Below are 18,331 nucleotides of genomic sequence, written 5' to 3'. Positions count from 1 at the left end.
AGGTCCTAAATTACTTAATGAGGGCAGGCAGAGGTCCTAAATTACTTAATGAGGGCAGGCAGAGGTCCTAAATTACTTAATGAGGGCAGGCAGAGGTCCTAAATTACTTAATGAGAGCAGACAGAGGTCTTAAATTACTTAATGAGGGCAGGCAGAGGTCCTAAATTACCTAATGAGGGCAGGCAGAGGTCCTAAATTACCTAATGAGGGCAGGCAGAGGTCCTAAATTACCTAATGAGGGCAGGCAGAGGTCCTAAATTACAGAGCTGTCACACTTGAGAGTGGAACAGAGAGAGGCCAGAGTTTGGCTGGAGCTGATTAGTTCTAGCCTTGCTCTAGTGATGCACAGGCCATTCCTTGGCCTCCTGAAAACCTTCCATTGCTCCCCCTCCCCTGAAATAAAGACAGCAAGCTCAAGTGTAGCAACTGTGCACTGTGAGAAGTGGGCACAGATTTCCTACCATTCAGGCTTTGCAGCACTCTGACTAGAACCTTGAAGAATATATTGACTAAAGACCTCTGTATGCGTAGTGCAAAATACATATTCTTACAGAATGTTCTTTTAATATATTGATTGAAGCTTGCAAAATGTAACTTGTGTACAATTGTAATAAAATTAACTACCAATCTAAGTAGTTGCTGTTAATGTGCAGATTGGCCAATTAAGCCAACATTTATAACAAATGTTCACTTTTTAAAAACAACTGGACATAATATATAAGTACCGTACATTATTCATTTTAAATCATTTTCAATTTATCAACTACCATAATCTTGTGTACAATAAGAGGTTGTCCATTTACAATTCTGTTGCTGTGAAATGAAATTCAAGAAATGATTAGATTGTGAAGACTTCAAATTTGAGTATTGCATAAAATTCAATAAAAGTCCTGTAAAATGGGGTAACTTAGACCGGCGGGGTAACTTAGACCACTTTTTGTTTTTTTTACAAAAACCCCCACAACTCAAAAACTATTTGACATAGAAAAATTTTGTCAATGGGCATTAAAGGCCTAATACTGAGGCTACATAACACAATAGAAAGATTTAAAAAGTTTGCATATCTAATAGGTTAAAAAATTAAAAATGTGACCCACAAAAAAAAGCTATTATTTAAAGCCTGTCAGAGTACCCCCTCCAATTTTTTTATTTTTTGGTTAAATAACTCCAGGTTTTGATGCATTGTAGTAGAACTCTTCTAGTTACATATGCAAATGACAAATTTTAGGAAAGTGTCATAGTTTGCAAATGGGGGGCGCCGCCCCCAAATGGGGTAACTTAGACCACCTAATGTCAGCCCTGACGGGGTAACATAGACCGGCTTGGAAGTTAATATAAAATTACCATATATAACATATTTTATGTTTGACAGCCTATTTATGTTTTTTCTTTATGTTTCAGACTCTACAGAGTCTTATATATGGTAATTTTAACTTAATATCCAAGCCAGTCAATATTACCCCATCAGGGCTGCCATTAGGTAGTCACATTTCCCTCATTATGGGGTGGCGCCCCCCATTTGCAAACTATGACACTTTCCTCAAGTTTGTCATTTGTATATGTAACTAGAAGAGTTCTACTACAATGCACCAAAACCTGGAGTTATTTGGAGTTATTTTACCAAAAAAAAAAAATTGATTTTACCACCCAGTCTAAGTTACCCCAAGAGCTGGGGTAACAAAGACCATCACTTTTTTTGAAATTACATAAAGACTATGAGAGGCAGGAGCCAGCAATTTATGGTGAGTGAAGCTAGAGTATAGACCTGTATTTTGCATGTTTCAATTCAAGTTTAATTTAGCTAGTAAGAAAATGGCATCATTTATAAGAAAAAAAGTGGTCTAAGTTACCCCATTTTACGGTACTCTTCATCTAAGCCTCGAAATGAGTTCCAGCAAGACCCCATTCTTTATTGAATTCACTTCTGTATAAATATATACAAGCTGAAAATGTACAAGCTGAAAACATGCATAAGACAATTAGTGGTAGCAGTTTGCTTTCATATTGCACTGCATGTATCTAGTGAATAGATTTTTGGACTTTGGTCATGCAAATTGTTGTGTTGTAAAAGTTTTCTATCTATGTCTTAATGTTTTAAAATCCTGTCTCTGGTGATGGAGTTTAGGCTGATGAGTCTGCAACTGAAAAGAGTCCTGAATTTTATGGCTACGTACCCATAGCCCTTATGCACTATAAAATTAAGATATTCTGGATGCATAAATAATGTTTCACATTATATATATCACATGATGTTCAGTTTAGATCTGAAAGACTCAAAGTTATTGAGCATTTAAATACCTACGGTACCACTAATAGGAATGAAAATTTTATTTTATATTTTTTACACAAAAATTCAATTAATCTGATGAGGTCATTCTTGGATAATATTTAAGCACATTAACTCAAAAATTCCAGTTGCTGGCTCAATGTTTGAGTGCATTTCATTAAAAGATCTGAGAACCTTCTAAAATTTTTCTATTGGTATTAATTATTGAATTTTGTCTGCTTCTTTATTCATAAATTTTCCTCTTATTGTGTTGAATGCCTCAAGACAAGGGTTTTCTTTCCTGAATTTGTGTTTATTTTATGTTTTCTCATTTTCAGCATAATAACTCGATGAGGTGCTACCAAGCAGGGGATGGACTCCAGGTAAATGATCACTACAACATTTCTACTGTATTAACTAACCTGACACTATCTCCACGCACTTGTATAATTACTCAAACTAACTCAAGTGTATGTCCCCACCCACACAGTAGTTTTACTCAAAATGACCTTAGCCTTCACCTGCCACTACTCACCTGTAGCTGAACTAATATGCAAGTGATTAGTTATGGCTGATCAATCAAGAGAAAAATCAATAGAACAATAATTAAATAACTTTTGATTCAGGAGTAGCTCCTAAAATCCCTAATGATGATCAGTCAAAAGTATTCACTGCCACTAACCATGTTTTTAAGACCTAATCTTGGCTCAGATGCTAGTGTGACAGAACTGCTAGAAACCATGAATGGCAAATGTGAGGTTTGCCATGTTATTTGGGATTACTGATAATGTTCTTTGTTGCTTATCATTGAATTATTAAAGTCATAACACCATAGGAATGTCTATGTATTACTCACTGCCATCAAGATGCCTAGGGGTGCATGTAATGCTAGTTTTCTACTTTTGTATTGAAACCACCAAAAGCACTACTGCATAAACTTCTTGAGAGTTGGAAAATGTTTATGCCAAGTTTGCTTTGGCAAGTTGATGTCATATTTATTCAACATTGCCACCACCTGGTAAAAATAATGGGGCCTTAACTAGAGTTATATAGAGGCTGGTGTGGACTGCAAATTCAAATAAATTTTTTTTGTTATGCGCAACAATACCAACAATTTCAGACTTTGTATCAGTGCAAGTGGAACTACACAATGGTGATGTAGATGTAATTTACACACAATTTAATTTTGGTCAATGGAAAATTTCTTAACTTTTATAATTTATGCCTGTTTTAGTATTGATAAATATCTTTTTTGGTTAGTCAAGTTTCATCTGGCTTTTGTAATTTGTAATTTTCTTCACATTTCTGTAAAGCAAAAGTGCATGTTTCATAAGGTTATCTTTGACATAGCAAATTTTCTAAAATTTGAATTCTGCTCTGAAAAACAGTAGCATATTACCTTAGTGTAACTTAGCTAGCTCCTTTAATTGAAAACATGCATGGTCAGGGACTTCAGTATGTCAATGTGAAAACCTTAAATTTAAATAAAGCATAAAGTTGACACTGGTCATGACTCCAGTTTTCCTAGGAGCCTCCTAGTTTTTCTTATATTCCTAAGCTAATGCTTGCAAGCATTTTTTCCTGTAGATTGGTGTGAAGAAGCTAGTTTTTCTTGTTTTAATCAAACATGAAGAAGTATTTATATGCAGCAAAAAGTCTTCAATGAATCAATGTGATTAGAAATATCTACTTATAATTATTAATGAATTTTTTAATAATATATGCTCCTATTCATCTCTGAAACTTGACAGGATTGCCACATTAGAGGCTAAAAAATAAAACTTCAAATTTGCTGATTGTAATATAAATTGCTTATCTGAACTCATGATAATTATGTCTATGACTTCATAACTTCATAGAATTTAATTTCTCTTCCAGGAAGCCGTCAATGATCTTCATTCTCTGAAGAAAGAAGTTTACTCCTCCTCTCCTCACGCCACTGCAACCACAACTACATTAAACAACAGTCATTCTCGCCATCATTCACCTCATCACCCACATCATCCACATCACCATCATCCACACCATCCACATCCTCACCACCGCAACTCCACATCACCCATCGGCAGGATCAGCGGGCCAAGCAAAAGTGGGTTTGGTGGGGGTGGGTCCCCTGTCAACCACCCACCAACCCACTTGTCTCCCCCACCAGACAGTTTGCCCCGCAGTAATTCAGTGCCATCACTCCACCAGCACATGGTGGCCTACCCAACCGTACAGCCGCTGGAGGGCAACCATCTTCTGGGTGTTCCATACAGACCTAAGAGCATGCTTGACGTGTCACCCCACCAACACAGGTGAGCATTGTTTGTGTGTTCCATACAGACCTAAGAGCATGCTTGACGTGTCACCCCACCAACACATTTCTGTCTTTATGAATAAAGTTGCACAATTGCACTCAATTCTTTGAGTTTAAGTTAATGTGACTGAGTTGGATAAGTTCGATAAAGTTTACTCATTAATTTAGTTTATGTTTAATAAAGAGACAATTGATGTCTTTAAAGAATCAAAATATTCATTAAAAAATTTGAATTAAATCAAAGAAGGTAATTGTTTTAAGTGGAAATCTTTTGGATTATTTTGAAATTGTTGCTTCATATTGAAATTTGTGGGAGTTCTTGAATCAAGTAATTTAAATTCAATTTTCTGTTGCATTGGTTAAGACAAGTTTAAAGGTACCTACTAATTTTTTTCATTCAAGCCCATTGAAAACTGCTGGGATAGGATATTATTTGGTTGAATATATATGTTGGTAACTTACAAGCAGCTGTAATCAATAAATTAGCAAGTTTACAAAAATTCTCAGTTGCCTCATTGGAGTCCAAAAAATAAACTTTCATAGGTTTAAAAGTAGTAGTAGTAAAATGAGCTTCAATATGAATGAGAGAGAAATATGGCTGTATTTATGAAGCATAATCATAGAATTTATATAATGAACTTGTAGTTAAGATGAACTTTTTGATTACAGCCTCCCTCGAAGCAACAACGTAGCCATCCCTGGATCTGGCAGCACGAGTTTACTGTACAGCGTTCAGCACCACAACCACCACCTCCAGCAGCAGCAACAGCAGCACTTGGATGGCAGTAACATGGACGGCACAAGCTCGGGTCTATCAGGTCTTGCCAACACAGGGTCTCTGCCAGACCTCACCTTGCGAGACCATCTCATGCCCACCGTCCCTATGAGTGTCCCTCTGCCCGACGAGATCGGGGTACTACTTCCTGAACTTATAAACATTTATTTGGATGTTGTTGATTACATATCACTTTATATATAATTCAGCTTGTTTGTTTAGGATTGTGGCAGAACTTGTGCGCCTTTCAACTATCTTTTTTTTTATCTGAATCTGTCAACTTTTGAGGAAATTTATTCTTTCTTGTTCACGTTCTTGTATTAAATTTTTTCATTTTTCTGTTGTATATATCATGAGAAAATATTTATATTTCGGATGTTCTTCTCAATTGTTACACATTCTTCTACAGTGAACTGAGTTTTATTAAGATTTTATCGGCCTAGGAGTCTGATTTGCTTTAACCTGAAATATATCCTAATTATTATGTCTCACTACAACCAATTATTCACAGCCATATCCTGGGAGCGTGCCCAGCGGTCCCTACAACCCGGCCACGTCCTCCCCACAGTCCCCCAAGTCCGGCACCTCACCAGGACCTTCCCCATCTCTGTCTCGACGCCACAAACCCAAGCCCTACCCCCAGCTGCCGTGTCGACAAGCCCCTCCCTCACAGGTCCTTAATAATTGCTATTGCCTCCACTTCTGCCGCGGTGGTAGTGCAAAATTCACGGGTTGTTGCTAGTGAAGATTAAAGCAATCATTTCTCCTAACTCCATTCAGGTGAAATGATGAACTTGATTGAATCCAAAGATGTGGTGGCAATTTTGTTCATCTTGTTCATTTATAAATATCAGTTGATGTCCCGTGAATTGAGATAATTTCAGCGTTCTTTACCAATTTATGGAGTAGGCTTTGCAGAAGGCCTATGGCTGCCTGTTTCAATTTTCATGATCCTTGTTTTCTAATATGTAGGCTCTTTTTGTAAATTTCATTTAAAAAAGTTGATTCATAATGAATGATTCAAAAGGCTTGGGTATTTAGAACGTATTAAGCGGTGCTAAACTTATTGAATTTGGCAGCCCTGATTAATTTGCATTCCTACCAGCAAAGGTAATGTGCGAGTGTTTGCAAACGAGATCAAAACAAAGGAATCCTGTGGTGAACTTTGATGTCCTGATATTTTGTTTGTGTTGCGTTCACTGCAATGCTTGCCTGCTGCTAGTGAAACAATATACCAGTTGTTGACAACATCCCAGTTTAGTGTCCTGCTTCATGTTTCTCTACATTTTTCCCCGCATCATATCTCAGTAATAAATAATTCTGCCTGTTTATTTTTGCTGAGCGTATTTATTGCACACCATTTTTTTACTAGTATATAGTTTGCATTAATTTCATAGCTTGATTTTGTGACAACGGTATTTAAATGGTTGTTATTCACATTATTATTTTTTGCTATATGCTGTTTTTTAAGTTATGTGTGATTTTTAATTTGATATCCATCCTGCACTTTGAGAAAACAGTTCTCCGTTTTTGCTGACTGACAAATCGATTTTATATATTTTATTCTATGAAATGTTTCGGCTCTGCTCATATATAAGTGTGGGTCTCTGATATTTCCTCCTAAACGTCCTATCTTTATTTGGAAGGATCATGCTTAAATTGCATTTTTTTTTTTTCAATTTTCTGCTCATATTCATCAAGGCCCACATTTGATTTAGTGAGAAATACATAACTAAAATTTGACAACAGTTTTTTTTCACAACTTGGTTATAAAAAATTAATTTTTAGACTCTTAATTTTTAAACTCTGATTTTATCAAAATTTTATAGTCACCACCGACCGACACAGGAGCGCAGCCCTGGCATGTCAAGCTGCAGTGACACTGCATTTCAATTTACTTGTGTTCCTGCACTGAATTTCAATTTTCTGTGTTCTTGCATTGCATTAGAATTTACTTGTGTTTCCGCAGCACCTAAAAGCACATCCACGTTTTCCTTTTTTTTTCATTGTTTGTTTTGGGTTTGTGTTTTGTTGCAGAATCTTTTATCTGTGCCTTCAATAGTCAGTTCCAACTTCCTGCACACATGCAAGGTGAGATTTCTTTTCGACATTTTTTAAGAATTTGTAAAGGCAATCTTTTTCTAATTCTATTTATTATACCTACCTGCTATAAATATTTATTATATTCTATTTGCAAATTCTATCCTTTTATTGTGTTCATTCTTATTTTTGAATATTTTCCACATGCAACAAAATCATAGTATTTTCATGTGCTCTCTCTCATTCTTGCTTTCTATAATTTCTATCTTGCTTTCCTTTGTTAGGATGAGCAAATTTCTGAAAAGAATTATAACTAATGGCTGTATTTATGTAGTAGTATTTAGTGCTAAATTGAACACATTAGCCCTCCAAATTTGACTGATATTACATTACAGCTTTCTTGATGCTGTACTAGTATGCTGCCTTGATGAATTCCTTACTGCAAATTGCAACAATCAAGACCAAACGTTGATTATAAAGCTGAAGGCATCCTCATAGGAATAAGGAAAACTTTTGAAAGGGAGCAACCAAAAACTTTAAATTGGTGCACTGTGTATAATGGGTGGTGGTATTCTTTCATGAAAACAAAGTTAGTCGTACGTTTGGTTGGGATATTCTTGCACCACCATGCAGTGAGGATGTTTAGTACAATTAGATCAACTATCTCAGACATAACTTAGTGTATAACGCTAATATACTATGGTTTGATTACTTTCTAACAGTAATGCCTTACCTAACAGGGTTCTGTATTGGTGGATCCTGGTATGGCTGACACGGGAGGTGGCGGCACGTTAGGTTACCAAACAACCCAATCCTACACCCTCTACAACCCCACCACCGCGGGTGGTGTGGGCTCTATACCATCCAGCCCTGTGAGTGTTGAACCCATGGAGCTCCTTTACCATTTACTGCTCGGTTCAGTATTATTCATCAGAGGCCGCACTATCAAAACTCGTTTTAGTGGTACATGTAGCGGACGATTTTCTGTCCCTGATTGGTGGGTTCAGCGTGAAAAGCCGTCTGAATTCGTTACAAACTCGGAACTATATGTGATACTACGGCCCCAGGCAGAAGTATCATCACTAATTTTCCTTCGTGGTTGAATGTGTTAGGTTCTTTATTGCTATGGAAAAACGTAAGTTGTCTTACACTAAAAGCGCTTACTCAGTCCAGTTTTGACCAGGTGGGTGAGTAGCATTCATCTTATTGTCAGCGGGTAGATCTTCAGCTCTGTAGTTCAGTGCAGCATTTGAGACTCTGTCATGAGCTTTACTGAACCTTTATTCTTATTTCATGTGAAAAGCAAAAATAATTTAAGCATCAGTCAATTTTTCAATCACTAGTCTGTATGATTATCTTCATGGAATTCAATTCTCATTACGACAAAATTTTGAGCTCCAGAAGAGAGCAGTGCAATAAAGTGAAAGGTTTTACATGCAAATTCTTAACTTAATCGCGAGCACTTCTTTTAACTTGAGTTTAATTTACGAATTTTAGCGTATTTAGGGTAGTATTTTTCATTTTTAGCTCATGTTATTTTCAATTAATGAATTGAAAGTTCAATTGGCTATAGACTATAGAGTGAAAAAAAAAACATCTGAGTATTTAGATGACGTGCCGGTGGTGTTCTGGTAAGACGTCTCTTTTTCTGGACAGTCTTTGTGAAGCCGTTTCTGCCTGCCGTCTGTCCATTGCTTGCTGCTGAATTTTTTATTGAAGTTCTATCCTCAATTTTTTTATACCTTGAAAGAACAAGAAGTTCCTTGGCTCGTAACAATTTTAGTTGATGCTTCTTGTGGTGCTGAAAATCGTTGTATCCTGCACTTGCTTGTCTACTTTTGTGTTTTGCTATTATTTTTTCCATATTTCTGTGTAGGTATTCATCATTTTACAATATATGGAAAGTAACTATGTTTGTGCTGTGGAATTTTTAGAAAATTATCATCAATGTATGATATTTCAATCAACTCGTTCCCAACCGTTACCTATTTACTGAACGAGTGAGTTGTGGAAATCCTTATTCAGGATAAGCTTCATGCGACTCTTGCAGAAATTTAGCGACTCTTCATGCGACTCTCACAATGGCGGTATATTATACTGGAATTAATTTACAACAATAACCTTATTCTTGCAACCTAAAAATTCTATGAACCATTATCACTTATCTCAATGAGAATCCTGAAAGCTAGAAAAGCGAAGTTAATGCTTGTGGATACAAGCTATAATTTTCCAGTAGGTATTATCCGTCACAAATGTAGGAGGTCTAAGGGAGCGTAAATCTCAGTATCAGATAGTTTCAGACAATCGCTATAGCTTTGCATTTTTCCCTCTGAATAAGTAGTTTTATTTGAAATTTTATATCTGTGTTAGAGAGCAATATAGAGCCCGCATGTAGTTTAGCCTCCGAGCTTATATTTCCTCATTTTCTACCAGTACAAGCAAGCCTCATTCAGCACCCGCGCCCCATACATGTGGTAGTTCCTGCATTTGCCGTTAATTTTCTGTTCAACAAACTTTGTTTGTTTGAACCTGCAGCATTACTTACTGGTTTTGTGCACCAGTAGCTGCTGGTTTGAACTTGCACCTTATCATTGCAAACTTTGATTGCGGTAACTTTCAAGCAACATCAATTTTTCCCTGCAAGTGATGTCTTTGACAAACGCCTAATCTGTGTTTCAACAGATTATCATAATTACTTTCAACCAACATTTGTTGTTTGTTGAAAACTTCGATTGTTTTTTATTTTTTAAATATTTTATATTTCTTGCTGTCTTAAAGATTTTCATTATTCGATTCCTTGACCTCCAAGCCTGCAGGAGTCCTGCAGTCCCTCTCCCCCTTCTAGTCCTCCCTCCCCTGAACTTGCCCCCTGTAGGCCTAGTTATTATTATTCCCCCTCCCTCCCTTCCCTCTGAGGCGCTCACAGTTCTCTCGTAGACTTGTGGTCTTATGTGCAGATCATATCTTGAATAACTTCTCTTCTCTCAACTTGCTCTGCCACTTTATACCTGAAAAATTCATATTTATGAAAATATTAGTTGACTTTGGAGGAATATTAAAAGTAATATTAAATACCTATTGAATTATGGTAAATATCAATATTAAAAGAAATTATTTTGATTAATATTATATCTTGCCTGTACATTCATTATTAATCTCCAATGATTTTAAGTTATTTATAAAATTTGTTAACCATGGATTAATTAATTATGAACTCAAGGCGAAGAAAGAATTTGTTAACACTACTAGAGCTTGTAAGTTGTAACAGAAAGGTGAAGTGTTCATGAAGATCTGCCAGCTTGATCTTCTTATGCCATCACTCGTCCAAGCTCATGTGTTCAGTACAAGCTAGCCTCGCCTACTTGGTAGGAGGTTACTTTCTGGGCCTGCACTTAATTTCAAAACTTGCTAAGTGAATGTAAGTACTTGCGCTCTATTTTCTTGTTTATGATCGGTGGATTTTGCTTGAAAGGCCGTCAATGATTGGCTGATGAGCTTACGATCTCTTAACTTTTTTGAAAGTATAGGCCCTGGACCTAATTTCAGAAGAAACAATTGACTTGATTTGTTCCATTCTACCATCTTCACTCATATTTATCTATGCAAAGTTCTCAATTAACTCATCTGGCATACATATTCTTCACAAATTTCAATCGAAAAAGCTTTGTACATGACATTCTTGCTATGAAATATTATTCTGAAACAATGCCTATCGAGAAATTTTATTGACGCGTTCAAAGAGACGCTTAATGGAAGTAAAATGCTGCTCAATGCTTTCTGCGTGGCTTGTCTACCCAAGTCTAAGAAATGTACGACGTGTAAAATACATGAACTTGGAAGAGAGGCGCCAATTGAACTCAACCTTAATGTTACCCTTGTCTTAGGCTTGACCCACTTCTGAATGTTACCCTTGTCTTAGGCTTGACCCACTTCTGAATNCACCTCTGGCAGCAATAGCAGCACCAGACCACCTCTGGCAGCAATAGTAGCACCAGACCACCTCTGGCAGCAGCTGTGATATTTCTCAGTGTCGGCATGTGCTCTAAACTTTATTTTCATAATGCCAGTCATGTATATACTATTTGTAATAGTTTTGTGCATGTATGGAATGCGATTTATTTCATTTCTTGCCCAGTTAATTCTAGTTCCATCATCTGTCTTCATGTGCATGTCATGATATTGGTAGTGTTGAATCCTCAGTGAAATTAGTTCAAGGGTTCATTTTTTAAACTGTTCTATGCCTGGAAATATTTCTTACATTTACTCTTTGTCAATTCTTTGTTTTCATATGTTTTCATTCAATTCTTTGTTTTTCACTGATGAATACATTTTATAATTGTGTTATTACCTTAACCATAATTTGTAATTTTTTTTTGACAAATTCACAATTATTTTGTGATTTTTTTACAAAAAACATCCATGTAATTTGAGTGTCTATTGTACGGCATTTCATTTCTTTGGCAAACTCGGTGTTGGTAATACAGCCATTACATATACCTATTACTCACACCTTCTTCCCCGTTTATTGCATGTTTCTCTGGCATGTCCATACTTCCTGGTAATTTAAAAAATATACCCAGTGAAAATTTACAGACGCGGCAGCTTCTGATTTGGTTTACCAGAAGCTGGGGCGACTCTAAATTTTGTTAGGGTATCCATTGCATGTTAGACCTACAATACTCATGATACATCGTAACGTGCAGCATTGACGTGATCGTATCTTTACAGACGGCACCTGGGCCTCCGGTGGGGGTTTACCGTAGTCCATCCCCCGACTCCCGTAGCGCCCCTCCGTCCCCAGGATGCCTCCCCAGCCAGGCGTCCCCGTCCCCTGTATCCTCCCCCGGTATCAACATTCCCAAGCCTTTCTCCTACGACAGCATCTCGCCTACATACTCTAGTTTACACCCCACGCAGCTCCACCATCAGTTCGAACAGATTACCGTGGTTAGTACACTTGCTCTATCTTATTTATTATTGTCTTTTCATAATATTTTTCTCTATCTTCATTGCTATTATTTTGATATTATCTTATTTCTATATCTTCAATATTGGATGCAATGGATGAAAATAGTTATTCTCTCATCATTAAACCAACCACTCGCTTACTTCACTTATATACTCGTAGAATGGGAGGATATTTTGATATTTTAGGTAGATGTTGCAATATTATTGGGTGATATATTGCAACGTTATGGAGGGTTGTTGCGATGGTTATTCAAAGGTCACTGAAATATATCTTCTTGTGTTCGTTCTAGTTGGACGCACCTATGAACAATATCGACTCTAGAACATCGCAGCTACAGCAGCAGCCTCAGCCTATGAGTACCGACAGTGGACATTACAGTAGCCCGTCCTCGAGTCCTAATCTCTCCTGTGTAGCGTATCCTACATCACCTTCATCGCAGGACACAGCTACTCCGCAACACTCTTTACCGCACATCAATACTCTACCTCAGCTTTCTCAATTGCCTCAATCTCCGTTACAGCAGGTAGGTATTTCTCCCTCCTTTGTTACCATTACAAGATATTTCTTGAAAGATATTTTGTATTACTATCACAAAATATTTAGTTATTATTGCCTAGTATTGATAATTTGGACATCTAGAAGATATGGTGTAATGTACTTAGTTTGCAATCATGAACTTAGTGATTGCTATCTATTTATTTTATAACTACGCTACAAGCAATACAGTTGAGTCTGTGTCGTCACTGATCTTCTCTTAAATGTAAATCATATATTGGCGCTCAACATTATTCATATATGGCTATTGCCCCAAAAATTTGTGGGCCATAGTTATCTGTTGATTAAGATTGCATCTCTTGAGTGGATGAAATTTGATAGTGTTATATGAATTGTTTTTCAACAAACATCTTACAGGGAGGCTTTTTATTTGTCTACAATAATGAGATTTATACAGGGAAATTTGTACTTTGAATACGAAATACGAGTTATGATCTCTTATAGTAGCTCTATATTCGTTTGCCAGATGCAGTGAGCATTTGTTTTACTATTAAAGAAGTCATTTTTGTTACTGTTCTTAATATAAAATCATGAGCTTCCCTTAATACTATCGGTATCGTGAGAAACGGGTGCTTTCAATTTTTCTAGTAATTATGGTGGTTATGTAAATATCTGATGGTTTAAAAAGTATATTTTAATCATTCTGAAAACGTCTCCAGCAACCTCCAGCATCACCGACATCGTCCATGGGTCCCCACAGTCCAGCCACCCCCGGGGGAAGCAATAGTCAACAGAGCCTCAACATGAACCCCGCCACTCCCCAAACTCCTCAAACTCCAAATTCTATACCTAAAGTTGTGCTCACTGACCACGGTAATCCTTGCTTCATTTTTTAGTTCTCTGTCACCAGTCGATGAGACCCCTGATTGAAAAGCTGTGTTGAAATAACGGTTATATAAATCATGCAAGCAAACAAGTTTTTAGCTGAATTAAATCATCTATTTCAGTTTTGTTAATGCTTGTATCAATATTATAACCATTAGGTGTCACAAGTTTTAATTCAACACCAAAAACTTCAATTGCACATTTCATTGCTATCAATTTAGTGAACAACATTTAGTTTGTTTAGATTCCTGTAAAATTATATATTATATATCATTTAATTACGTGTTGATAGAATGTGCTCTTCGTTTCAGACGGCAATAATGATATTCTAAAGGACTTCACCGCAGTTTTTGAGGACGACCCTGAAAACTTGCAAAATTTCCTCAGGTATTTCGATTAGTTGTCAACTCCTTGATGCAATTTCATAACTCGATTAATTGTCAACTTTTTGATGCAATTTCCTCGGGTAACTCGATTAGTTATCAACTCCATGATGCAAGTTTTTGGAATAATCCCCGGTGTTTTTTAATAAATTCTTCGCTACCTGTATTGAGGTTAATAAGTTAATAACTTATTAATTTAACCATTAAAATAATTATTTAAGGTTGATAATAATTAATTATAAATTCATAATTTGAAGTAATCATTACTGAATTGTTACGATATATTGTACCGCAAGCACTGGACTTAGATGTCAAATATTGTACCGCAAGCACTGGACTTAGATGTCAATAATGTCTTTCTAAATCTGTAACAATTATTCCAGATTATTTTAAGTGATTATATTATATTTAATTTTCAGTGCTAATATTATTTAAGTGATATGTCCCCTAACATTTGTGAGTGTTCAACAGCCAGCTGGGCGTGGACGACGTGAACATGATGGATGGTCAGGACCTGGACTACAGCGCTGCTGACGTCGACGCGGCGCTACCGCACTACCACGACCCTCAGCAACCGCAGCTGCCTGCTGGTGCTGCCTTCCTGCAGCACCAACCGCAATAGTGCAGCACCAGCTGCAATAGTGCAGCACCAACCGCTAAAGTGCAGCACTCGCTGCAATATTAGTGCAGTCTTGCCATATGCAGTGCAATACTACCAATTGTAATACAGCATTAGCAGCTTCGTCAGGTGCAGCAGCAGTCGCAACAGTAGCACCTGATTAAACTGTGCAGACAAAGCGTTGTTACGTGCAGCGCATGTCTTGATAATGCAGCAAAAGACCACCATGAAGCAGCCTAGATCTCAGCAACAAAAAAGTTAGCGAATTAAAATTAAGGAACCTTGGTTTTGTGTAGTTTCAACAGCTGCGGTCTCTGTAAAACCGTTGACAGCAAATCTAGGAATTACGTACCTTCAAAATTTGCCATCATTTATATGCACTAATTTTTGTCGGCTATTTCGATATTGGAAGCATTTTTACGCTACCAGGGTACGTAAATGTTGTCATAAAACTATCCACCAATTTCATTCAAAGTTTGTTCTCCTTATTGAAATTTACTATTTATGTTAAAACTGCCGTCAATAAATTATTTTCTGATGTTTCTCACTTCTACTTTGAAACATCGCTCTTTGAAGAAAAATGGAAATAGTTCATATTAATTGACTTATTCACAGGATTAGCTTCGTTAGTTTTGATTATTAGTTTCGTTTCACCCAACACTTCTATCCTGGAGTTTAGCTGTGATGATTTGGACTCTCAAGGCTGCTGAACTGGTCTGCAGAAGTTAGCATTTTTCATTCTTGCCGAGGCTGGCGTGTTGGTGCGACTCAAGCTTATGCTCACACAATTCGCCTGAAAACCGCATTTTCATCTTGTGTTACACTTGAAATAATTACTTGTTTAGTCAGTGAAGGTAACAAAGTGCAATATATTTCAAACAGTATTCGAAATTATTATTTATAAAATGAATTTAAATGTTTCGGATTGCCACTCTCTGTTTTTCATAAGTTTTTCTCATTCACTCACGACTTTTATGTCTCTGTAAACTAAGCCTGCAATTGAAACATGAAATGCAAAATGATCCGAACCGTGTCATATTGAAGTGCTGACGTAAATTTTCTGTCAATAATAATCATTGCATGAGCTCAAATTCAGGGATTGATATTTAAGGAGCTTAGTAAGACCTTCCTTACCGAAGAAAAGCTTTGACTTCTGGAAACAAAAGAAACTTGACAAAATTTGTCAATCATCAAGGTTGTGACCCCAGACGTTGTATTAATTTCTATGTTTTGAAGATGTAATAATCGTTATAGGGTGTGCTGTTGTTTTCTTATAGGGAAAATTCTATGGGAGGTGCAGAAATTCTTTCTCCTGTACAGCACCTAAACTTTTGCATCTCTGTCTTGATGTTAATGTTGCGTGTTCGGGAGGTCGCCTGGTAATGATCTTTCATCACTGCTAGCTGCTAATATCGTGTCTTTCTCTGTGAATATTTGCGTTGGTGTTGAGAGCACCAGCTTCATATCTTGAGAGCATTCCATGTCATTGTGTCTTGTTATGTAAACAACGCTGGGTGCAGGTTTGAGTAATGAATCTTGTCACCGTAAATAATATTAAATACTGGACATACGGCCGGAAAGTGAAGGATGTCGTGAGACTGTGCATTTGGGGGTGCTGGTTTCTCGTAGCATTTCTTACCACTTGATATTACTACAGTGAGCTGGTCGTAGTATTTTATCTGCATATTATTGTACTCGCTGCTTTTGCATTGGGCTTTGCGGCTCTTGTTTCTGAGATTATTATAGCTTTTTATCCCTAAATTTCATTGTTCCTATTCCCCTGCGAATATCTCTGAACTTAAATATTTTTCTCTTTCACTTAGGAATTATTCTCGAACTTGAGTTGTCACAATTTGAATTAAAAGATCAGATCTTTCTTATTATCGGTCTCATTGCTATAGATTTATATGCGTCACATCTTAGTTTGTTCTCTATAGTCAGTTTAATCCAGATCAAATTTGAGTCATCCTGTCTTCTGATGCAATAGATCCTGCAGATATCTTCCTCTACCCGAAACAAGAATCATTTTATTCCATTTGTTTTATTAAGCAATTTCTCTCGAAGCGTTCGTAATCAATAACACCAAGTTAAAGTTCCCTTGTGTTACACTTACTAACATTTTATGTTACACAAAATATGTTCTTGTTTGTTGTTGTTTGCCACCTTGTATTTGGGTTTGTATTGATGGATTGATATGCCATGAGGACTTTTATGTTGGCTTATGAAATTAATTATACACCCAGAAGTTATTTTTATTGTAGAGATATAACAGTCATGATAAATTATATATCCAGAAAATATTTCTTTGCTGGCCTAAAATCTGCCATCGCTTGGCGTTGAGGATGGCGTCTGGATGGTATAAATCATCGGAACAAAACTACACTACATAAAATAACTTTTTATTCAAGCCATGCTCATGATAATGCTGTGGCACGTTGCTGAGGGAAAATAATATTTTCCTCTAGAAACTTTTGAATCAACATTTCTACTTAATCTAACGTTTGATCGAGTTTGTTTTGTGACCGTCTGCTGTGAGGATTAAAATGGCTGCTGCTATCATATCGTGTTACGGCCGTGACATGACCGGTAGCTTGGGTTCTTGCTGAGATGTCTTAATTTGACTTATACAAAATATCCTTGATGTTTAAAGCTTAACTATGAACTTAACTCTTATAACAACTTATAGATCAATTTTAGAATTTATCTGTGTATCAGGAATTTTTTGCTCCGTGGTGGCTCGCACAATGTATACTGTTAGTGGTGCAATGTTTCTTGTGATATTTGAACTTTTGCAATTATTGCTGTGGCAATGAAGATAGTTAATTGAATGCTCTTGTAATAGACTGGTATCATGCGTCTCTCTGCATTTCATCTATGGAATTTTTATCGCTGTTCACTATACGACGCTCTTCGCAATAATCCGTAGTCATTACAACTCTCGATGTCATTCTTTGGCTTCTCGCTCGTTAATCTTCTGACGACGGCTGTCTTTATCTTTGAGCGATTACATAATCGCATGTAGCATGGAATTTGATACATATTTATCATAACTAATCTCCTAGTTACCGAGGCATGTATGATGTATATATTTCTCTTGACGGGATGAACGGGCGTTTGCCTTGGAATTGACCATGGAGAAGATTTGCATATCTGCGCATTGTCTCTTGTGAAAGCCTTAATTTCAAGCCCGGGATTAATGAGAGTTGGATATTAATGATGGCTTTTAGATTTTAATTCTGTCTAGTGAGAATTAAAGTAAGCAAATGTAAGCTGCGGTTCCAGCGTGTGATAAAAGTTGAATCCTGCTCTGTAAGAAAAATGTCCAGCGTTGAATCGGAAATTTTTATCATTAGAATACTGTGGAGAAAATACTTTGTATTGACATTTTAACTTGAATTGCCATTCAGAATTTAGAAACATTTGACTTGAAAAAATTTTTTTAATGATTTGCTGCGAGACGTTCTTCATATAAAGAGCGAAGATGATGCGGTCTTGCTGGTTCACACCCAAGCTCTCCGTCAATTATTTTAATTTTGTCTAAATAGTTGATATATTAATAATTGAGTATTTTTACTTAAGAGTTTAAAGAAGGAAAATATT

At 36.6% G+C, this 18,331-nt stretch overlaps 2 protein-coding genes across 2 annotated transcripts in view; both read left to right on the top strand.

Annotated features, from left to right (window-relative positions):
* LOC125177859 (uncharacterized histidine-rich protein DDB_G0274557-like) overlaps positions 1-4,567 on the top strand; it is a gene marked incomplete in the record, with an annotated part of 8,496 nt that extends 3,929 nt beyond the window's left edge. Inside the window, 2 exon segments of the mRNA XM_047880386.1 lie at positions 2,605-2,649; positions 4,145-4,567. Of these exon segments, the coding sequence (XP_047736342.1) occupies positions 2,605-2,649; positions 4,145-4,567 (468 nt within the window).
* Positions 4,568-4,581: 14 nt separating this feature from the next.
* On the top strand, positions 4,582-16,492 carry LOC108668850 (leucine-rich repeat extensin-like protein 5). Its single transcript, XM_047880385.1, has 10 exons — positions 4,582-4,628; positions 5,233-5,478; positions 5,852-6,013; positions 7,378-7,431; positions 8,121-8,252; positions 12,109-12,327; positions 12,639-12,872; positions 13,564-13,717; positions 14,041-14,116; positions 14,584-16,492. The coding sequence occupies exons 1-10, from the start codon at positions 4,602-4,604 to the stop codon at positions 14,732-14,734; spliced, it is 1,455 nt and encodes a 484-aa protein (XP_047736341.1). The 5' UTR covers positions 4,582-4,601; the 3' UTR covers positions 14,735-16,492.
* Positions 16,493-18,331: the final 1,839 nt, after the last annotated feature.

This window comes from Hyalella azteca, unplaced genomic scaffold, assembly GCF_000764305.2.
Source record: "Hyalella azteca isolate HAZT.00-mixed unplaced genomic scaffold, Hazt_2.0.2 contig5364, whole genome shotgun sequence".
Classification (NCBI taxonomy): Eukaryota; Metazoa; Arthropoda; class Malacostraca; order Amphipoda; family Hyalellidae; genus Hyalella; species Hyalella azteca.
This window is presented reverse-complemented; position numbering and strand designations above follow the sequence as displayed.

Excerpts from the sequence above, each read along its gene's own strand:
- LOC108668850 (XM_047880385.1), top strand. The coding sequence starts at position 4,602 with ATGCTTGACGTGTCACCCCACCAACAC. Across the intron at positions 8,253-12,108 it reads GCTCTATACCATCCAGCCCT|ACGGCACCTGGGCCTCCGGT; the intron begins GTGAGTGTTGAA and ends GTATCTTTACAG. Across the intron at positions 12,873-13,563 it reads CTCAATCTCCGTTACAGCAG|CAACCTCCAGCATCACCGAC; the intron begins GTAGGTATTTCT and ends AAACGTCTCCAG.